The sequence below is a fragment of the Arachis duranensis genome, chromosome 9, assembly GCF_000817695.3.
Source record: "Arachis duranensis cultivar V14167 chromosome 9, aradu.V14167.gnm2.J7QH, whole genome shotgun sequence".
NCBI lineage: Eukaryota > Viridiplantae > Streptophyta > Magnoliopsida > Fabales > Fabaceae > Arachis > Arachis duranensis.
This window is the reverse complement of record NC_029780.3, coordinates 109,739,421-109,760,648: the sequence shown is the minus strand read 5'-3', so window position 1 is coordinate 109,760,648 and position 21,228 is coordinate 109,739,421. Positions and strand designations below refer to the sequence as shown.

Below are 21,228 nucleotides of genomic sequence, written 5' to 3'. Positions count from 1 at the left end.
AAGATCGATCACTAGCTTTGAAGACCTCTCAAGGAAGTTTTTGATGAGGTTCTCAATTCAGAAAGACAAGGTGAAACATGCACCGAGCCTCCTGGGAATAAAACAGGAGGTCGGAGAATCTTTACGAGCCTATATAGAAAGATTCAACAAAGCATGTTTGGAGATTCAAGACCTGCCCACAGAGGCAGTCATAATGGGACTAGTCAATGGACTTAGAGAAGGACCCTTCTCGCAATCCATATCTAAAAGACATCCCGTTTCTCTAAGTGATGTACAGGAACGAGCCGAAAAGTACATCAATATGGAGGAAAACGCCAAATTAAGAGACCTGAGTTGGCGACCTGGACCCCCTCCCTCAACTAAAGAGAGAGAAAGGGAAGCCAAGAAAAAGGAAGAGCTCGGTCTCGAGAGGCCAAGGAAATATCACTCTTATACTCCCCTGAAAGTTTCTATAGTGGATGTATACAGAGAGATTTGCAACACTGAAAGACTGCCACCCCCTAGACCCATTAAAAATAAAAAAGGGGGGAGCCACAGCGATTATTGCGAGTACCACAAAATATATGGTCACTCCACAAACGACTGCTACGACCTCAAGAATGTGATAGAAAAGCTGGCTAGAGAAGGTCGGTTTGATAGATATCTCATAGAGAGGTCGGACAGTCATGGAAAGAGAAAGCGAGATGATATGGATAGAAGAGACCCACCACCGCAAACTCCAGAGAGACATATCCATATGATCTCAGGAGGATTTGCGGGAGGAGGACTCACCAAATCCTCTCGCAAAAGACATCTCAAAAGAGTCTACCAAGTCGGGGAAGAGTCACCCGACCTTCCTACCATTTCATTCACAAAAGAAGATGGGCAAGGAATAATCCCTGGACACGATGATCCAGTGGTAATAACTATGATCCTAGCAAATGCCCATCTCCACAGAACCCTAGTAAACCAAGGAAGCTCGGCAGACATCCATTTCAAGCCCGCTTTCGACAAGCTAGGGTTAGATGAGAAGGAGTTAAGAGCCTACCCCGACACCCTATACGGATTAGGGGACACGCCAATAAAACCACTGGGATTTTTACCCCTCCACACCACTTTTGGAAAAGGGGAAAAATCAAAGACTCTGAGTATAGACTTCGTAGTCATAGATGTAGGGTCAGCATACAATGCTTTGATCGGCAGAGTTACCCTTAATCGACTCGGAGCGGTGGTATCCACTCCCCACCTCTGCATGAAATTCCCGACCTCAGCGGGAATAGCAACAGTAAGGGGAGATCAAAAGTTGGCAAAGAAATGCTATAACAAAAGCCTAAATCTGAGAGGAAAGGGAAAAGAAGTTCACACAATAGAGCTCGGCGGCGCAAGGGCCAGAGAAGAGCAGCGACCACAACCGGGAGGAAAAACCGAGGAGATACAGGTCGATAAGGAGGAAGGAAAAAACACTTATATAGGAGCCAACCTAGGGGAAACTCTAAAACAAGGGTTGGCTAATCTCCTAAGAGACAATTCCGACCTCTTCGCCTGGAAGGCCTCTGACATGCCTGGGATTGACCTCGGGCTCATGTCCCACAAGCTCTCGGTTTATCCAGGGTCCCGACCTGTGCAACAAAAAAGACGCAAGCTCGGACCAGAACGAGCCCTAATAGTAGAAGAACAAGTACAGGCGCTTCTGGAAGCTGGCTTCATTAGAGAAGTCAAGTACCCAACATGGCTAGCCAATGTAGTGCTGGTCAAAAAACAGAATGGCAAATGGAGAATGTGTGTCGACTATACCGACTTAAATAAGGCATGTCCCAAGGACCCTTATCCCCTACCAAGTATTGATACCCTAGTGGATTCCAGCTCGGGGTACCAATACTTATCGTTTATGGACGCCTACTCGGGATATAATCAAATCCCGATGTATGAACCAGACCAGGAGAAAACGTTATTCATCACACCCAGAGCTAATTTCTGCTACGTGGTCATGCCATTCGGATTAAAGAATGCAGGAGCCACATATCAAAGGTTGATGAATAAAGTGTTTTCCCCTCACCTAGGGACCCTAATGGAAGTATACGTCGACGACATGCTGGTAAAAACCAAGAAGGAGGTCGACCTCCTATCAGACCTCTCGCAGGTCTTCGATACCATAAGGCTACACGGGATGAGATTAAATCCCGCAAAGTGTGCCTTCGCGGTAGAGGCAGGGAAGTTTCTAGGGTTTATGCTAACACAAAGAGGGATTGAAGCCAATCCCGATAAGTGTAGAGCCATCCTAGAAATGAAAAGTCTGACTTGTGTGAGAGAAGTCCAGCAGCTCAATGGCCGACTTGCAGCCCTCTCCAGATTTTTGGCAGGATCGGCACTAAAATCCCTCTCTCCAGATTTTTGGCAGGGTCGGCACTAAAGTCCCTTCCTCTGTTCTCCTTATTGAGAAAGGGATGCCAGTTTGAATGGACTCCAGAATGCGATGAGGCGTTCCAAGAGTTCAAAAAGTTTTTAAGCCAACCTCCTATCCTAACCCGACCAATACCAGGGAAAGACCTCGTTCTGTACTTATCTGTAGCAAACAGGGCTGTCTTGTCAGCCCTGATAAAAGAAGACGAGGTCGGACAACACCCAGTTTACTTCATCAGTAAGGTCCTACAAGGCCCTGAACTAAGGTACCGCAAACTAGAAAAGTTTGCCTACTCCTTAGTAATAGCCTCACGAAGGCTACGACCTTACTTTCAAGCCCACACAATAAGAGTCCGTACGAACCAACCCATGAAGCAAATCCTCCAAAAGACGGATGTTGCAGGGAGAATGGTTCAATGGGCAATAGAGCTCTCCGAGTTCGATTTGAGATATTCTCCGAGTTCGACTTAAAGTATGAAACTCGGACGGCGATCAAAGCTCAATGCCTCGCTGACTTCGTAGCAGAATGCGCAGGGGATCAAGAGGAAAAGCCGACTACATGGGAACTCTATGTAGACGGATCCTCCAACAAAACAGGAAACGGCGCAGGCATAATATTGGTAGATGAAAGAGGAACCCAAATAGAGGTTTCCTTAAAATTTGAATTTTCGGCTTCAAACAATCAGGCAGAATATGAAGCCTTGATCGCCGGACTAAAGTTGGCAGAAAAAGTCGGTGCTACAAAGGTGATGATATACAGCGACTCACAGGTGGTGACCTCCCAAATAAGCGGAGAATATCAGGCAAAGGACCCTAATATGAAGAGGTATTTGGAAAAAACTTTGGAACACCTTAGGCGCTTTCCAGAAACTGAGGTTAAACACATAACTCGGGATCTAAATAGCAGAGCGGATGCCCTATCCAAGTTAGCAAGTACCAAACTAGGAGGGAACAACAGAAGCCTGATTCAAGAAACCCTCCAGGAACCCTCAGTAGCAAAAATAGAAGATAAACAAGAAGTACTTGAGGTAACCGGCCTAAACCTCGGATGGATGAATCCCTTAGTCGAATACATGAAATTTGACATCCTCCCTAAAGAGGAAAAAGAAGCTAAAAAGATCCGAAGGGAAGCACAACACTACACCTTGATGAGAAATATCCTCTACAGAAGGGGGATATTGACACCATTGTTAAAGTGTGTACCGACCTCAAGAACCGCCGAGGTATTGGAGGAAGTACATAGTGGGATCTGCGGGAATCATCTCGGAGCAAGGTCACTAGCCAGAAAAATAATCCGAGCTGGATTCTACTGGCCGACCTTGCAGAAAGACGCCACAGAATTTGTGAAAAAATGTCAACCATATCAGATGCATGCAAATTTCCACGTGGCTCCACCAGAAGAGCTTATTAGTATCACTTCTCCATGGCCTTTTGCAAAATGGGGGATGGATTTATTAGGTCCTTTTCCCCAAGCGCCAGGACAAGTCAAATACCAGATCGTGGGAATAGATTACTTCACAAAGTGGATAGAAGCAGAACCATTAGCCACCATCACCGCTCAAAGAAGTCGCAGGTTCCTCTACAAAAATATCATCACAAGATATGGGGTACCTTATTCCATTACTACGGATAATGGAACCCAATTCACCGACGCTACTTTCAGAAGCTTAGTAGCCAATATGAAAATCAAGCATCAGTTCACCTCAGTAGAGCACCCACAAGCCAATGGGCAAGCCGAGGCAGCCAACAAAGTCATACTGGCAGGGCTAAAGAAGAGACTGCAGGAAGCAAAGGGAGCTTGGGCTGAAGAGCTCCCTCAGGTGCTATGGGCTTATAGGACAACCCCCCAATCCGCCACGGGAGAAACACCTTTCCGACTAGTCTATGGCGTAGAAGCCATGATTCCAATAGAAATCAATGAGCAAAGTCCAAGGGTAATTCTCCATGACGAGGTCGGAAATGTACGGGGACACAAAGAGGAGCTCGACTTGCTCCCCGAAGTCCGAGAAGATGCCCAGATAAGAAAAGCAGCATTGAAACAAAGGATGACTACAAGGTACAACAAAAAAGTCATTCGAAGAACATTCGCCCCGGATGACTTGGTCTTAATCAGAAACGACATTGGAGTCAACAAATCAGGAGAAGGAAAGCTCGCCGCAAATTGGAAGGGACCATACAAAGTCAATGAAGTTTTAGGAAAATGTTATTATAAAGTAACCGACCTGAACGGCACTGAATTACCAAGGTCGTGGCATGCTTGTAATATGAAAAGGTACTACAGTTAAAAGCGAACTCTACTCCCTGATGTACTCTTTTCCCAACTTCATGATTTTTTCCCAAAAAAATTAAAGGGTTTTTTCTGGAGAAGGGTTTTTAATGAGGCATCATAGTAGAGGCTAAGGGAAAATAGGCTATTAAAACCCTTAGTAGCAAGAAGGTACCTCCCCAATTAATAAAGATCTTTTTCATAATATCTCTTATAAACTCCTTTTTATTTTTATGAATCTTTCTACGAAACGCGCCGACTTAAGCTCAACAAAACGTGAAAATCCCATGAACCGACCTAGATGGTCGTCAGGATAAAACGACGAGGTACAAGTCGGCGTAAAGAGGTTATATAAGCCGATCGTAAACAACTCGGAAACAACTCGGCTCATAAGTCGAAACAAAACTCCGAGTAGAAAAGCTCGAAAACACTTCGACTCAGAAGTCGGAGTGAAAAACCGAGCAGAATAAAACGCATCGCAAAAATAACCTAAGTCATGAGAACCCAATAAAACATGGTTGGGTGTAAGGAATAACAAAAAGAGATTGAAAAACCTAGGGAAAAGTTTAAAGGCTCCCAAAAAGTCCTTAAACAAAAAAGGCTCGGAAAAGCAGACGAGCCAAGGGAAAAAGGTTTTCGAAAAAGATCAAGAGGACTTTGAAAAATCAGAAAGGCATACACGCGTAAGGTAGCTTAAACCCTTATCCAAAAAAGGGTATTTATTATGTTAATTTAAACCCTTATTCAAAAAGGGCACTTGCGAAAATATTTTGTTTATGGCCTTAAAAGGCCAAAAGAAATTGTTCAAACACTACCCAACAATATGAAAAGAGTTTAAAAAAGGGGGGACTCACAGGCCGAGCCCCCATATAGCCATAAAAAAATTACTTTTGCAGAAGAGTAGACGGATCACCACTACCAGAATCAGGAGGAGCGCCACCAGGGCCGGGAAGAGAAGCATCCACAGGAGAGGAAGAGGAAGTCGGAGGAACAACTAAAGAACTCGGAGCGTCCTTAGAATGAGGAGGGGACTCAATGATCCTCTGCCCCCGAGTCTTCAATTCTGACTCGGAAACAATTACGGGGACAGGAGGATCCATGATAGCACCGTCAATGACAACTTTATCAGGATGTAAAGGAGAAAGATCCAAGTCGGGAGCGATAACTCTGACTTGCTCCAGGAAAATCCTCTATGACTCCTCGGCACCATCAGCGATAGAGTCCTCCAACTCGGCGTACGCATTCCGAGAATTCAGCAAATCCTTCTTCACAGACACAAGATCCTGAAATAAACTTTGATAACTCTCCTGTGCTGTCTTCCTCAAACTCGCCTCCATATTGCATTGGGCCCGCAGCTTGCTCTCCTTCTCCCGAAGGCTATCTCTCTCCGCCTTCAGCTTAGCTACCTCCTCCTTCAACTCCCTCTCATGGTCCTGGTAAGAAAGAAGCCTCCCCTCCAACTCCTCAACCTTCGAGGTTACCCCCAAAGAGCTGAGAGGAGTCTTCTCAAAGATATCCAAAAGCATGCCACAAACACCCGCCGCCTTAAAACTCTCCTCAGCCAGAATGGTGAGGTGGTTTCAAACAGAAACATCATCCATACTTATATGAGGATAGATGTTCTTTCGGACGAATGCAAGAGCATCCGCCTTAACCCCACCATCAAAAGAAGAGCCAGACTCTAAAGTCTTGCGCTTCTTCTTCTCTGGCTCAGGAAGAAGTTGGGCGGAAGGGAGTGGCCGAGACAAGGTGGAAGAAGAAATCACAATGGGCTGAGAGGGAGTCCCCACGTTCTGAGGAGGAGGAGGAGGAGGAGGAGGAGGAGGAGAGATGATCGCCCTGGCACCACCAGCCCTGGCCCAGGACTTTGCCTTAGCCTACTGAACTCTCTGGTAAGATTCCTGAGCATTCTTCCTTGGCATGTCTGCAAAAGAAACAATTAGCAAAAGTTACAAGTCGATAAACCTCAAGTCGACAGAAACAAGTCGGAAATAGAAAATGCATGTACTACCTAGTTGCGACCGAACAAAGATCGGCGTTCCCTGGAGGAATTTTCTAGTGTCCAAGTATGGGGCCCTCCCCCACGCTTCTCGAAAAAGCCCCACAATGGCCGCCTCCACCTCGTCCAGGTCATCTAGACCATATTTCTCACAAGGGGAGGCCTCCAACCAATAGAGGGGAAAGCGCGGGGAAGAATGCTCATCCAGGAAAAAGGGGTGGTGACCCTCTACAGCTTGCACTTTGAAAAAATAATTTTTGAAGTCATGGAAGGATTCGTCAAAAAGGGTGAAAATTCTCCGACCTTGTATGGCTCGGAAAGACACCCATTGTTGCTTGTTATTTAGCCCACTAAAGGGCTTAGTCATGTGAAAAAGAAAGAAGAAAACCCTCAAAGAGGTCGGAAAGTCCAAAGCGTGACTGATAAACTGATAAATTTTCAGAAAACCCCAAGAATTGGGGTGAAGTTGGGTAGGGATAACTCGACAGTGGTGCAAAACAGATATTTCAAAATCCGAAAAAGGAAGAAAAACACCCAAGCGGGTGATCATACATTCATACATGAAGAAAAAATGAGGGGCCGCCTCATTGGCCCTCCCAAAACAAACCCGGTCTTCCGGACCCGGGATTACCAACTCATATTTTGGCTCGTCCTGCTCCGAAGTACAAAGCCTGTGGTGAGTACGAAGATGAGTAATAAACTCAGCGTCGACCAAGGGTTCCTCCCCTAGGACCGTGACGTCAACCCACTGAGAAAGAACATCTACGGAAGCCATTTTCTTTTTTCTTATGAAAGGTAACAGAAACCTACAAAAAGAAAAAAAGAAAAATAAAAAAACACGGTCTCTAAAGGGAGGAGATACGAAGCCAAAATCTACAGACCAACCTATCTACCCACAAAACAAAAGCATGCAAACACAAGGCATGTCGTGAGAGAAGAAAAGCTAACCTTTATCCGAAAGTGAAGGTTGGAAGAAGCAGAAGTCTCCAAACGAAAGAATGCAGCACGAACAAAGAAAGAAGAAATTTGAAAGATTGCAGAAACGGAAAAATGAAAGAGAGGGAAAGTATTTATAAACATGCCAAGGGGCATAATGGTAAAAATGGAGCAGTCATTAATGAGAATGCACCGTTACCAAAGCCATCAATCCCTAAACGCATCTACGAACCCGAGTTAAATACTTGAACCCAAGTCTTAAAGAGATCTTGGGCTCAAGTAGGGGCACTGTTCATACCCTGCCCCAATAATAAAGGCCCAGGTCCAAAAGAAAGGCTTAGTCCAAAGGATTGAGCCTTACTACGCACCGACCTAGTATCAAGAAGTCGGTATTGACTACGACTTGTCCTAAAGAAGTCGGGCATGAGATTAGCTGGCAGATAAACACTCATTCAAATGAGTAACCGCCCCTAAAATCTCTCCAACCGCTTCATCAAGCCATATCTAAACCGCCCTAAGATAATGGGACGGTTAACACCCTAAAGATACGGCACTACTCCAACGGTGGTTATTGGCTCACCACTATAAATACACTGACACCCCTCAGGTATCTCTAAGCCCAATACTCTCTAGACCTGCTAACACCCTTGCTAACTTAGGCATCGGAGTGTCTTTGCAGGTACCACCCCCCATTCACTCACGCACACAAGTCGGAAGGAGGCTCCAGCGCGCGAACCAGCTCGGAGACTACCATCCGTGGACAATTGGGCCAACTAACGTCATCTAATCTATTAATCTCCGGTTACCTACCGTATAACAGTAACAATATACTAATTAAGATCATCAAATGAAATATTTTCACTATTTAATATTGTAATAGTGATTTTGATTTGGGTCTGACAATTGAATATTGAATGAGAGAAACAAAACATTACATTTGAATGATGTTTTTGGACTGAAGCTTTTTGGACTATACATTGTTGGGCTGAATTTTTGGCAGTATCTGTTGCTAGTAATGCTTATTGGGCCTCTAAGCTATCTGTGAATTACAATCCCCACCTTCCGGCTCCAGAAAAACAAAAAATCAACTTAATTTATAAGTTTTTTGGTGTCAAACTTAATTCATAAGTTAAGGAGATGAAGTAAATACGTGAATATTTAATTATTTATAGCAAAATTAACCTTGGAAGTTTCTCGATATCCGTATATATATGATATTTCTTGTTAGCTAAGTTTTTGTGACCTTCCTCTGTTATTTTATTCAACCTTCTTGAAATATGCTTATTTAAAATTGACATTTATAGTTTTCAATAATAAGAATAATATGGGCATTTATGGGATACTCGCTCGCGCATCTCGTGGAAAAATAATCATAAAGACATGTTTGCCCTTCCCAACCTCGGCATCATAACTTGGCTTTGTCTTTCTAGACATAATAAAATCTTAGTATCTAGAGCATAAATTGGATTGCATATTCGTTGACACATTTTGTTTTTGTTTTAAAATATTCATATTTTTTGTTCAACAAGAGAGTGACACGTGCATAGGAAGAGAGAGAGAGAAAAGGATGAATTTTTTAGCCGAAGACATCTAATTTCCAGGTTCCACACCACGCTGTTCCTCAACAACTCCACTTCTCTGCTCCTGTTTGATTCTGTTGTCTATAGTTTCAGCAAAAAGAGGGGGAAAAATTGAAAAAGAAAAAAAAAATGAAGCATCATCATCATCTTGTTGTTCTTCTGCTCTTGTTGGTCTGTGGAGTGACCCTATCAGTATCTGAGTCGGAGTCCTATTCTCTTAAGCCTCATATTGCCGAGTCTTTCAATGTCAGCTATCTTCAGGTACTACTTCTAACTTGTAAGTTGTAACTACTGCTTCACTTGAACTAAACAAAAATTTAAAACTCCTTTCTTCTTCTTGTACTTTTTATTTTTTAAAATATAAATAAACATGACACCAAAAAATATATGAATGAATATGTAGCTGAAATTTTGCTTATTTGTGTATTTATTTGTTCTGACTTTTGAGATTATTGCTTTGTTGAATAGCTGAAGAGCCAGGGGAGTTGCTCTTACACGGTGGTTATATCTACTAGTTGTTCTTCTCCTTCTTATACAAGGGATCAGATCAGTATTTCTTTTGGGGATTTTTATGGCAACCAGGTTTTGACTTTTATGCTTTTCCTCATCCAATTTATTCACTTATTTTCATATGCTTGTCTGAATTATTAGAGTCGATTAGGGGGTGGATTTTACCATCTTTCTTGAATTCATCTATTTTGTTAGCTTCTTCATAAGTTGGTTCTGTATATTTTCATCATTTGTCTTTTTATGGAGGCTTTTATAGTGCATGAATTGATTCTTATATCTGTGTGTAGAAGAGAAAGGTTAGAAAGTTTTAGGCTGGATATTGGAGTCTATATGACAAAACAATGCAACTTTATAGGCATTAAAATGTAAGAATAGAAACTTGGTCAAAAGTGTAATGAATATTTCAATAAAAAAACAAGGATTTCAACTGTGATATCCACAAACCACTAAGGGGTGTTTGTGAGTTTTGATTTTGGAAAGGAAGGGTTTGAAGTGTAAACTGTAAAAAGCCTCCAATGTGCAAATTTACCCTGAATAGATTGATGGCTTTTGAAGACATGCTTTTAAATGGCTTCAAACATGTTTAGTGTTAACAAATTAAGAAAGTGAAATTCATAGTTTTGTTTCACATGTTAAATTATATCAGATATACGTACCAAGATTGGACGATCCAGCTTCAGGTACATTCGAGCGCTGTTCTTCAGATACCTTTCAGATAAAAGGTCCTTGCGCGTATCAGATATGTTATGTTTACTTATATAGATCCGGCCTAGATGGTTGGATGCCGGAGAGTGTGAAAATCAGTGGTTACTACGGCAAGCCTATTACTTTCTATTACAACACATTCATCCCCAGAGATACATGGTATGGTTTTGATTGGTGCAATGCTGCTTCTTCTTCATACCACCTCTCTTCTCAGAAATGGCTTCTATTTTTGATTCTGGGATTTGTTCTTCATTTTTGGTTGTAATAAGCATCACTTGCAGAAGAAATAGTGGACCTATATATGAAAAACCTTTACAGTTTGGACAATGCAGTTAGTTATATTGGCTTTCTTGTTTAAATTTGCATTTGATATGTGATCATGTGGTCATGTTTTTGAATAAAGAAGACTCTATAGAACAATAAAGGATTTTCATAGTAGTAGAAATAAACTATCATTGTTACTGATAATAGTAGAATTTGTAACCAATCAATTTTGTTTAAGCTTCTTCTGAATTTGTTGTAAGCAACCAACAACTAACATTACTCAGATATTCATCCAATGAAACTAACCATTTCGTATGTTAACGAACCAATTATGAGAATTCCCGTTCTATATAAGCAGTGACTACTGACTAGGATACATAATAATAGTAACGAAAATATTATATAATCCAAAGTTTCGTGTTAAAAATTAAAATGATAAGATATTGATTAATGAATAAATTGTTTTACTTTATTTAGTGTTTAAATTAAAAGAATAAAGAAAAAGGAAGGATGTCCGGAAAGCGACAAAAGAGTTGTCTGTTAATATGATGAGATGACAGTTGCGAGAGTTTAGGAAGCACTGAAGGAGGAGAATGTTTCATAGAACCGAAAAGCTCGACACTCCTCCGCATCTTGTACACTTCACTGCCATACACCACCCGACGTCGTCATGGGGACCCCCAACGGGGATGTGAGGAAGAAGGAGGAGGAGGAGGAGGCTAAGTTGATGGAACAGGAATACCAAGACAAGAAAGAGGAGGAGGAGGAAGAGGAGGAGGATCCCAATGCAGTTTGGAGGTTTAGGATATCGGAGCCGTTGAAGGAGACGCTGAAGGGGAAGGGAATAGAGTCACTGTTTCCGATTCAGGCCATCACCTTTGATACCATTCTTGATGGCTCCGATTTGGTTGGCCGTGCTCGAACCGGTCAGGGAAAAACTCTGGCCTTTGTGTTGCCCATATTAGAGTCTTTGATAAACGGTATAGCCAAAGCTTCAAGAAAGACTGGTTATAGAAGGCCTCCAAGCGTTCTGGTTCTTTTACCAACAAGGGAATTGGCATCTCAGGTTCACTCTGACTTTGAACTTTATGGTGGCGCCGTCGGATTAACATCTTGCTGTTTATATGGTGGAGCTCCATATCAGAGCCAAGAAATTAAGCTCAAGAGAGGTGTTGATATTGTTGTTGGCACACCAGGCCGGATTAAGGTTCATTCCGAAAGTACTTAATTCATTGCCATTTTGTTGATTTAACTTTGAATGAATTTTCATGTTGCTTCTATTGGTATTGGTGTAGGATCATATAGAGAGGGAAAATATTGATCTAAGCCAGCTTAGATTTCGCGTCCTGGATGAAGCAGATGAGATGCTGAGGATGGGTTTTGTTGAAGATGTTGAACTTATTCTTGGTACTTTAATTGTTCCCCAAGTCACTTTCATTTGAGTAATTTCAGATATTCATATTGGATTTGTCTCACTCTCTTGTAGGTAAGGTAGAGAACATTAGTAAAGTCCAGACACTTCTATTCAGTGCTACTTTGCCAGACTGGGTTAAGCATGTATGCTTCTATTTCTTTCTTTCTTTCTTTCTTGCTTTCTTTCTTATCATACTTGCATTGCCTCACTGCTTCTATGTCTATTATTGCCAGATTGCTGCAAAATTTCTGAAGCCAGATAAGAAGACAGCTGACCTTGTTGGAAATACAAAAATGAAGGCAAGCACCAATGTTAGGCATATTGTTCTTCCCTGCACTACTTCTGCCAGGTCCCGCCTTATTCCGGACATCATTCGCTGTTATAGCAGGTGAACTTCGTTGTGTTACAAGTAACCTTTTCCATGTTCATGAAGGATATCAAATTTGGATCCTTAGTTATCGATACATAACATGGTTGTTCTGGTTCAGCGGAGGACGGACAATTATATTTACTGAGACAAAGGAGTCTGCTTCACAACTTGCAGGTTTCTTGCCTGGAGCAAGAGCTCTCCATGGAGACATACAGCAGGCGCAACGTGAGGTCAGCCACTCATGAATTTTCTTGATATCCTTATGTCTCAAGTGTGATGTTCCCCTTAACTACTCCTTCCTCTTTGTTGTAGGTTACATTGTCTGGCTTCAGGTCTGGCAAATTCATGACATTAGTTGCTACAAATGTGGCAGCTCGAGGTCTGGATATTAATGATGTTCAATTAATTATCCAGGTACTAGATATTGAACTGTGGACAATTCTTATTTTCATCACAATCTGCCATTCTGATATTTGTATTTTGGTTTATAGTGTGAACCGCCAAGGGATGTAGAAGCCTATATCCATCGTTCAGGGCGCACGGGACGAGCAGGTAATAGTGGAGTTGCTGTTATGCTTTATGATCCAAGGAGGTCAAGTATATCCAAAATCGAAAGAGAATCCGGTGTCAAATTTGAACATATATCTGCTCCTCAGCCTCATGATATTGCTAAAGCTATAGGTAGGGAAGCTGCTGAGATGATCAATCAAGTGTCTGATAGGTATGCTTGTAATTTGCTAATTGTAATTGTGTTCACTGCTCTCATTCACTGTTAACATATATATGAAATGAATGCAGTGTGATTCCGGCGTTCAAGTCTACTGCTGAGGAGCTTTTGAAAAACTCCGGTTTGTCAGTTGTTGACTTACTTGCAAAGGCTCTTGCCAAGGCTGTTGTGAGTTGATTGAAAATCTCAAATCCTTTCTTTGTCTTGAAAACTCTCTTTGGCTTATCATGTAATAATGTACAGGGTTATACTGAGATGAAGAAAAGATCGCTTCTCACTTCCATGGAGAACCATGTTACATTACTTCTTGAGATTGGGAAACCTATCTTCACTGCAACGTGAGAATTTCACTATAAAGCATGACTATGAATTGTGACACTGTTTTTACCAAGTCATTGTTGCCTTTTGTCAGTTTTGCATATGGAGTGTTGAGGAGATTCTTGGCCGAAGAGAAGGTTGAGGCAGTGAAGGGTCTCACTCTCACCGCCGAAGGAAGTGGCGTTGTCTTTGATGTACCAGCTGAAGATTTAGATACATATCTTGCAGGTGCAGTTCTATTTCAAAGGAAATTATTTTCCTCTCTGCATTCTTTCAACACATTTCTTTCATACTTTTTTCCAACAGGTAAGGACAAGGCCTCAAGTGTGAGGTTAGAGGTGTTGACAGCGTTGCCACGTTTGCAAGAAAAAGACCAATCAAGGGGTGGAAGATTTGGTAGTGGTGGCCCTCGTCGTGGTGGTTTCGGAGATAGAAGTGTGGGGAGCAGGTTTTTGGGTGGAAGAGGTGGCAGCGGCAGGAATGTTAGATTTTCCAGTGACAGATTCTCTAATAATGGTGGCATTGGGAGAGGTCGTGGCATCAGGAGTGGAAAGAGATGGTGAAACAGACTGAGATAGGGACTTTTAGACATGATGATCACTACTCCAATATCATTGCCAATGAACCTGAACCTTGGTGATCCATTCATAAGTATGTTGAAGCTTTGGAGAAACTAAATGGGAGTGAAGTTCACTCTTATGTTTTGGAAGATACAAGTTCAAAGACTGCGATTTGTTTCTGAAAACAGAATAAGACAAGACACTTAGAATAAGACATAAAATACCGAGACATAAAATTTTGTGTTTTTATATTCTGTTTGGTGATAAACTAGAACAAATTATGAAAATTTAATTTATTTTCATTTTTTTCCATTTAAAAAATGAGACGAAAAATATAATTATGAAAAATTAACAAAAATAATAAAAAAATAAAAAATAAGTTGTGTTCCTTGTTAGTGTCTCTATGTCATTCCTGTCAGAATGTACACAAAATACACTAATTTAGTGCCTCTGGACACAATGTTTCTGTCTATGTCTCTTTTGTGAAACACAATCTTGTGTCTTTGTGTCCTTGTCTCAATGTCTTGTCTCTGTAAACAAACGCAGCTAAATAGATTCAATGTGATTTATCCTTTTTATTTTTTTGGGTCTAGTGTTCTTTTTTCTAATTGCTTTGTTTTCTATACATTTTTTTTAAAGATAGTTGGATTAGATTTCTAAATGTATATGTATGGCTAAATATGAAGTAGTTTTTCTTTCCTTGTATATCTTTGATCGTCTCTCATTGATTCATGTCATCTATCTCATATCACATTAACCTATAAGGCCTTTGTTAGGTGTAAATTTAGTGAAACTCATCAAGAAGTATTCATCTTCTTTTAAAGCAAAAATACTTTAATGATTCACAGGACTAGAGTAGACCCATGAACTTGTTTTCGGAAGCCATGAATACTAATTAAATAGATTTTGCTGGTTCAAAGGAGAGAGATATTTAAGTAATAGGTTAAAGTGATATTTATACCCAAAAAATTCTTGTCATATTTATACTAACTTATCAAAGATTTAGTGGAGATTAGTAGCATACTAGCATGTATATAAAGGAGATTAATATGATATCGAGTATCATATAACTTTTTCAGAGAAAATTAGTATAATTTGCACTAAGATGTGGTAATGTGGCGAAAATAATAGAATAAGATGCTACTAGTGCAAAGTAATGTACGCATATGCGTTCAATTGTTTCTTATTGTTATTCAAATTTCAACAGCCTATGACAACATTGGAACTTGGAAGGTGCAGTTAAAATAATAAAAATAAATTGAAGCACATGTTTATATTGTTCTCCAACGTATTCATTCATTCTACTGTGTTGTAGAATCTGGCTCTTCAGTTGGCAGTAAACTTAGAATGCCAATAAGGATCAAAATGCAATCCAATAGAAGAAATTAAGGGCAACCCTCTTGCCTTTGTGATCTTAATCCTCACAAGACGTGCTTGCACCACATCTACATCAAGCCTATGAAGCCTCTTGTATCCCACAGTTGTCCCTTGGATCATCAATTTACCATCCACGTAGATTTCGTGCCGTTGGATCCGCTGACCAAGTCCAATTGCTTCCTGCACCCTAATCACATTGAATCTCAACCCTCCATCATTGGTCCAAATTTCAATCCAGTGATCCTTTTCACCATCATCAGCACTTGGTGCCCAATAAGACCATAAGTGGTCCTTATCTAGCAACTTTTCTGGCCCAAATTCTGCACTCCTTTGACTACTAACCTTAATGTAAAAATCCTCAGCTAGATTTTTATTGAAGATTGTGTTAATTGCAATTCTAAACTCTTTTAATCTATGAGCATCATCATCAGATACAAGGCCAGTTGTATTTGGAGGTACATTTAGAAGTAACACACAGTTCCTCCCCACTGAATTGTAATAAATGTCAAGAAGTTCACTTAGCCTTTTTGGTGATTCTGATTTGTGCCAAAACCACCCTGGCCTAATTGAAACATCACATTCAGCTGGTAGCCAGTCTGTTCCTCTTGGATCACCAGTGCTTAGGTATCTGCATTGTTCATAATTAAGCAAGTTGAAATCATTTTAGTTCTAATTAATAATTGATTATGGAACAAATGGGGGTCCAGTCTGTGTCTAAAAAAGAAAAAGAAAACCAGTAGTACTATGACATTATAGGTTTGGTAAGCCGCACCATTCATGCTTTGGAAAATTTGGAAGCATTGTCATATTTTTATTGTTGATTGAGACAGAAACACGAGCAAGGCTCACAAGTAATGCAGCTCCATTATTGTTTTTGCCTTTTTTGAGAGAAAGTGCACATTATTATGGAAAAGCTAGCACTCATGCTTCACCTTTCATACCTTATCATATCATACAAGTTATTTACTACTTAGCTTAGCTTAAAAGGAAAACTTACTGAGAGATGTTTGGGGCTCCAATTGATAGAGAAGTTCGGTTAATGGTAGACCAACAAGTGTAGTCAGCACTTCCTGTTTCATCTCCCACCCACCTAACATCAGGACCAGCATCAGAGAAGATATTGATGGAACTCTGCAACTCCTTCACCATTGAGAACCAATCTGAGAAATAATATGACACATTCTGTGACTTTGGATCCTTTGCTCCATCAAACCATATTTCTCTAACATTTTTGTACCTACCAATCAAAAATCGTTGCAATGCATAACATTAAGCTTAAAAATTGAATCCATCAAACAAACAAAGTATAGTCAAAACTCAAAATCAAAATAGAGTATGGAAGAGAATGAGAACCAACTTGTTGAGCAACTCTTGCAGTTGAGCCAAGTAGTATTCATTGTAGGCAACATCATGGCCGTAGCGCGGCTCGTGTCTATCCCACGGCGAAAGATAGATCCCTACATCGATTCCTTGCAGTGTGGCAGCATCAACAAATTCTTGAACCACATCACCATTGCCAGATTTCCAGGGACTGTTAATGACAGAATGGTCAGTGTACTTTGAAGGCCAGAGGCAGAAGCCATCATGGTGCTTTGCAGTTAGTATCATCAATGAGATTCCTGCCTCTGCTGCCACCTTGGCCCATTGTTTTGTGTTGAGTCCAGAAGGGTTGAATACTGCAGGGTTTTCATGGCCTGTTCCCCATTCTCTATCTGTGAATGTGTTGACTCCAAAGTGGAGGAACATTATGATCTCCCTTTGTTGCCATTTTAACTGTGAATATGATGGGAGTGGCAGAATTGGCAATGGTGGTGGTGTTGGTAGTTTATGAGAAAAAGAAGAAATAATGCTAAGTTTGATTAATAGTGTAACTAAGAAAGAATAGCACCATGCTGTTCTGTTTCTAGGCATGGTGATATTGATGGTTATGTTGTGTTTGTTTTTTTATAGATTTTTTATATAATTGTTATGGTTGTGAGGATGGAATTGAAGAATCTTGAAGATGAAGATAAGTAGCTAAGAAACAAGTAAAGAAAAAGTGAGTGTCATTTTGTTTTGTGATTGTCATCATCAATGATAATAGCATTCATCATGCATTCCAATAATAATTCACGGGTTGATTTTTCTGTTCCCAATTCCACTCCTAATGCAGCAGAGAAAATGAGTTTTCTACACGTGGATTTCACTTTCTTCCGGGAACTTTTGAGCTGCCATAAACTGCATTCTTTTTCACTTTTTTCTTTTTCCTCAATGAATCTTTTCGTTCAATGTATCAATTTCGTTCAATAATATCTCATTTAACTCTGTTTATTGGATCTTAGACTGCATTTAATTACGAATATAGCATAAGTCAATATACTGAGAATGAGATATAAAATATAAATGATAGAAATATAAAAATTAATATTTTTATTTTATTTAACAATAAACAGTATAAAAAATTAATAAAAATAATAAAAAATTTTAGAAAATTATACTTTTGTTAGTATCTTTATGTTATTTATTTCTATTAAACAATATAAAATATATTAAATTAGTGTCTCTAAATATTCTAATAATCTGTAAACAAACCCAACCTTATAAATATTCCTTTATAATAGAGATTTAGTTTTGATATTTAGCTTCATATATTGTAATTAGTTATTCATTGCCATGTTATTTACTATGAAAATGGATAATAGAAGTTTAAAACGTAAGAAAATCCTTACGACTCAATGATATAAGTGAAATTAAAAATCAAAGATTTACTAAATCAAACTTAAACGATAAGAACTAAAATAACAATAATGATTATTCTTAAATATGTAGGGGAAATATATATAAATCCTCGTTATTATTATTAGTACGGTGTATATTTATGTTTTAGTAATAATCTTGTGACTTTATTGGCATACTTTTTATGTGTCGTTTGATTTTAATAAATTTAACAATTTTGAGTGTCAATGGATTTATTGCTTAATAGCTTTCTTCCTTTGAAAATTTAACAAATTCTCTCATAAAACTTATAAATTTCTAAGGTGATAATTATCCAAACCCTAAATATAAAGCCAAATAATTATACATATTAGATGCTTATCATGCTGATCATGATAAGACTAAATAGTTTACAAAATACCCTATAAATATTAAAATAATTGTCCCCTGTAACACACACATACACACTATAGTTATCATTTGAAGATACAGGCTAAAGGTTAATATATAAAATTAAAGGTAAAGTATTAAATTAGTTTTTTATATTTGGAGGCGTAATTTTATTTTAATTTTTAAGATTTAAAGTGTTTTATTTGAATTTTAAAAAGTTTATTTAATTTAATGTAGTCTCATCATGAGGTCAAAATTAAATAATTAATAAAATATTTTACATGACAGCAGTATAAGAACAAGATCAATAATTTAAAAAATAAGTACAAGTTATATAGATACAAAATCAATTATAGATGTATTAATACATTTATTTATCGTTTTTCTTACAATTTAAATAAAATATTTTCTATAGAGTTAAGGAGAATGACAAATAAATATATTAATGTATCTACAGTTAATTTTGTATTTCTAAAACTTGTACCTATTTTTCAGATTATCGATCTTATTCTTATATATACTTCTGTCATGTAAGACATTTCGTTAATTATTTAACTTCGATCTCATAGTGGATTACATTAAAACTAAATAATTTTTTTTGAATTTAAATTAGACACTTTAAATCTTAACGACCAAAATCTACCAAATGTAATATTTTATCTTAAAATTAATTAAGAGGCATTATAAACCAAACTATACCCCATTGTACTCGTAAGTCATAAGTCATAACTCAGGAGGATGGTGGCATACTAATTAAACAGAGAAGAGAAAAATGGTTGTTTAGTAGCAGATTAAAATTCTGGTAAGCTTACCATGAAGTACTACTATAACTGGAATTTGCACTTTCCGATCAATTCCACATTATTATTTGATATCCAAATCCTAAATGAGTAAATATCTCTGTCCTGTTCTAGAACTACATATTATTACTAGCTTACTAGAATTATTCATATGTTATGTTTTCTCCATCTATGTGATGCTCTGATATAACATTTTTAATTATATGTTCTAAAAGATGAACCACTAGACTATCAATATGGATTGATAAAGCTACCATTTAAGTGTTGTACTATTAATATGAAACACTAGTTTCACACTAGTATATATATATGACGGTGAAAGTTCAGAAACTTCAAGAACTGTTCATGCTTTATCTAAGTTATTAGTTATCAAATTGGATTTAAAGAGCCAATATATAAAAGTATAGCTTGTAAACCTTGTATTATGAAATAGATGAAGTTAGGCTTTAATTTGCGCCACCTTATCAGTGTATAGTATACTATATAAGTAGGTGGGCGCCTCATTTTGTTATATAGCATTGTAATTTCATTATTTAATTGTATTATTTTTATTATTATCAACATTAATTGATTCAATTTCACTATTTTCTGGTATACAAATTTTAATTGCACTACTACTTTAAATTCTGGTACGGTGGTACCAACCTAGATATACCAATTGTTTTGAGTCATATTTCAAAAAATATGTAGAGACATACAATTCCCTTGTCTCAATGCCAAAATGAAATTACCATTATCTTTAGTTTATTTTGTAAATTTAGCTCATGTATTTTTAGAGTATAAATTAAAGTTATTAACTAATACTTTTATAAAAGGATTAACGAAATTTGACTTTTTGATATGTTTGTTATATCTTTACTAAAATAAAAAAATAAAATATTTTTATTAATAATAAGTTTAGAGCAATGCTAGGAAACCAAAAAGGTATTAGCCAAAAATCTGCCAAAATATCTTTGGGTGAATCCAAAATCTCTACGAGTTAATATATATGGATGTTTCTTCTGGTAAGTATCAGAATGTGTATTTTTCATACTAAATGGATGTTCTTTTATATATTTTTCGAATTTTTTTTATTGCAAATGTGAATGTCTCTATTTCTTTAAGATTTTTTTTAAATTTTATAGATATTTAATTATTTTTACTAAAATATAACTAGATATTTCTTTTATTAAGTAGTAGGATGTTTTTTTTCATATTAAATGAATATTTTTTTATATTTCTATAATTGTGTAGTTTGTAGTCTCTTTTAATTATGCATCGCTTGCGTTCTCAAGACAGCCACACTTTGCATACAGGTCTACGAACCCAGTGGCCAGATACAAATCAATCCGGATCCCATTCCTTGTAATGTAATCATGCACTATCCTACTCTATTCCAACTCTCCCGTTTGAACACAAGCTGAGAGAACATTTGCCAGAGCTATATTATCTGGTCTAATTCCCAATTTAACCATCTCATTAAATAAATTAATGGCTTCATACACAGCTTCGCGTTGTTATAACCGACAATCATGGTGCCCAAAACACAGAATCTCGTTATGGCATTTCGTCGAACAATTCTCGCGCGCGTAGTCTCACCAATTTTAACGAACTCATGAACAATGGCATTATAAGAGATAACATCCCTGTGAAAACTTTCGTTGAATGGCTTGTAGGCATCGTGGACGCAGCAATGGAGAGAGTAAATGCATATGAGGGCGTTGAGGGAGAAAGGATCGGCAAGAAAGCCGAATTTAAAAGTCTGGGAGTGTAGCGAAAGGACGATGAAGATGGAAGAAGAAGGAAGGAAGGAACATATCTTGAACGCAAGAGGAAAGGTGTGGAAGTAAGGGGCGAAGGAGAGGCGGCAGAGGGTGACGAAATTATAGAGGGCGGAAGAAGGGGAGGAGAGGAGGGCGTGGATCGCGGTGATAGAAGAAGAGTGGGTCAGTAATAGAAA

General features: G+C 38.6%; 3 protein-coding genes across 4 annotated transcripts; 2 read left to right on the top strand and 1 right to left on the bottom strand.

Annotated features, from left to right (window-relative positions):
* The first annotated feature begins 9,030 nt into the window (after nt 1-9,030).
* Nucleotides 9,031-10,740, top strand: LOC107466983 (embryo-specific protein ATS3B). The gene is made up of 3 exons (XM_016085981.3): nt 9,031-9,421; nt 9,629-9,742; nt 10,317-10,740. The coding sequence occupies exons 1-3, from the start codon at nt 9,290-9,292 to the stop codon at nt 10,638-10,640; spliced, it is 570 nt and encodes a 189-aa protein (XP_015941467.1). The 5' UTR covers nt 9,031-9,289; the 3' UTR covers nt 10,641-10,740.
* A 187-nt stretch (nt 10,741-10,927) lies between these two features.
* On the top strand, nt 10,928-14,250 carry LOC107466979 (DEAD-box ATP-dependent RNA helicase 7). 2 transcript variants are annotated; one of them, XM_016085978.3, is made up of 11 exons: nt 10,928-11,846; nt 11,935-12,046; nt 12,126-12,196; nt 12,287-12,441; nt 12,542-12,653; nt 12,736-12,837; nt 12,915-13,144; nt 13,222-13,318; nt 13,394-13,488; nt 13,563-13,696; nt 13,775-14,250. In XM_016085978.3, the coding sequence occupies exons 1-11, from the start codon at nt 11,310-11,312 to the stop codon at nt 14,029-14,031; spliced, it is 1,902 nt and encodes a 633-aa protein (XP_015941464.1). In that variant the 5' UTR covers nt 10,928-11,309; the 3' UTR covers nt 14,032-14,250. The 2 variants fall into 2 exon arrangements, with proteins under 2 accessions (XP_015941464.1, XP_052109551.1); XM_052253591.1 differs by having other exon boundaries at nt 13,563-14,250.
* A 922-nt stretch (nt 14,251-15,172) lies between these two features.
* On the bottom strand, nt 15,173-17,491 carry LOC107466981 (alpha-L-fucosidase 1). Its single transcript, XM_016085979.3, has 3 exons — nt 16,763-17,491; nt 16,403-16,642; nt 15,173-16,033 (listed from the first exon to the last, which is right to left on the bottom strand). The coding sequence occupies exons 1-3, from the start codon at nt 17,314-17,316 to the stop codon at nt 15,355-15,357; spliced, it is 1,473 nt and encodes a 490-aa protein (XP_015941465.1). The 5' UTR covers nt 17,317-17,491; the 3' UTR covers nt 15,173-15,354.
* Between the last annotated feature and the right edge of the window lie 3,737 nt (nt 17,492-21,228).

Coding starts and splice junctions, on each gene's coding strand:
- LOC107466983 (XM_016085981.3), top strand. CDS start 9,290: ATGAAGCATCATCATCATCTTGTTGTTCTTCTGCTCTTGTTGGTCTGT. Junction 9,422..9,628: donor TCAATGTCAGCTATCTTCAG/GTACTACTTCTA, acceptor TTTGTTGAATAG/CTGAAGAGCCAGGGGAGTTG. Junction 9,743..10,316: donor GGGATTTTTATGGCAACCAG/GTTTTGACTTTT, acceptor AAATTATATCAG/ATATACGTACCAAGATTGGA.
- LOC107466979 (XM_052253591.1), top strand. CDS start 11,310: ATGGGGACCCCCAACGGGGATGTGAGGAAGAAGGAGGAGGAGGAGGAG. Junction 12,047..12,125: donor AGATGTTGAACTTATTCTTG/GTACTTTAATTG, acceptor ACTCTCTTGTAG/GTAAGGTAGAGAACATTAGT. Junction 13,145..13,221: donor ATCAATCAAGTGTCTGATAG/GTATGCTTGTAA, acceptor AAATGAATGCAG/TGTGATTCCGGCGTTCAAGT.
- LOC107466981 (XM_016085979.3), bottom strand. CDS start 17,316: ATGCCTAGAAACAGAACAGCATGGTGCTATTCTTTCTTAGTTACACTA. Junction 16,643..16,762: donor CTGCAAGAGTTGCTCAACAA/GTTGGTTCTCAT, acceptor TTTGATTGGTAG/GTACAAAAATGTTAGAGAAA. Junction 16,034..16,402: donor GGAGCCCCAAACATCTCTCA/GTAAGTTTTCCT, acceptor TGAACAATGCAG/ATACCTAAGCACTGGTGATC.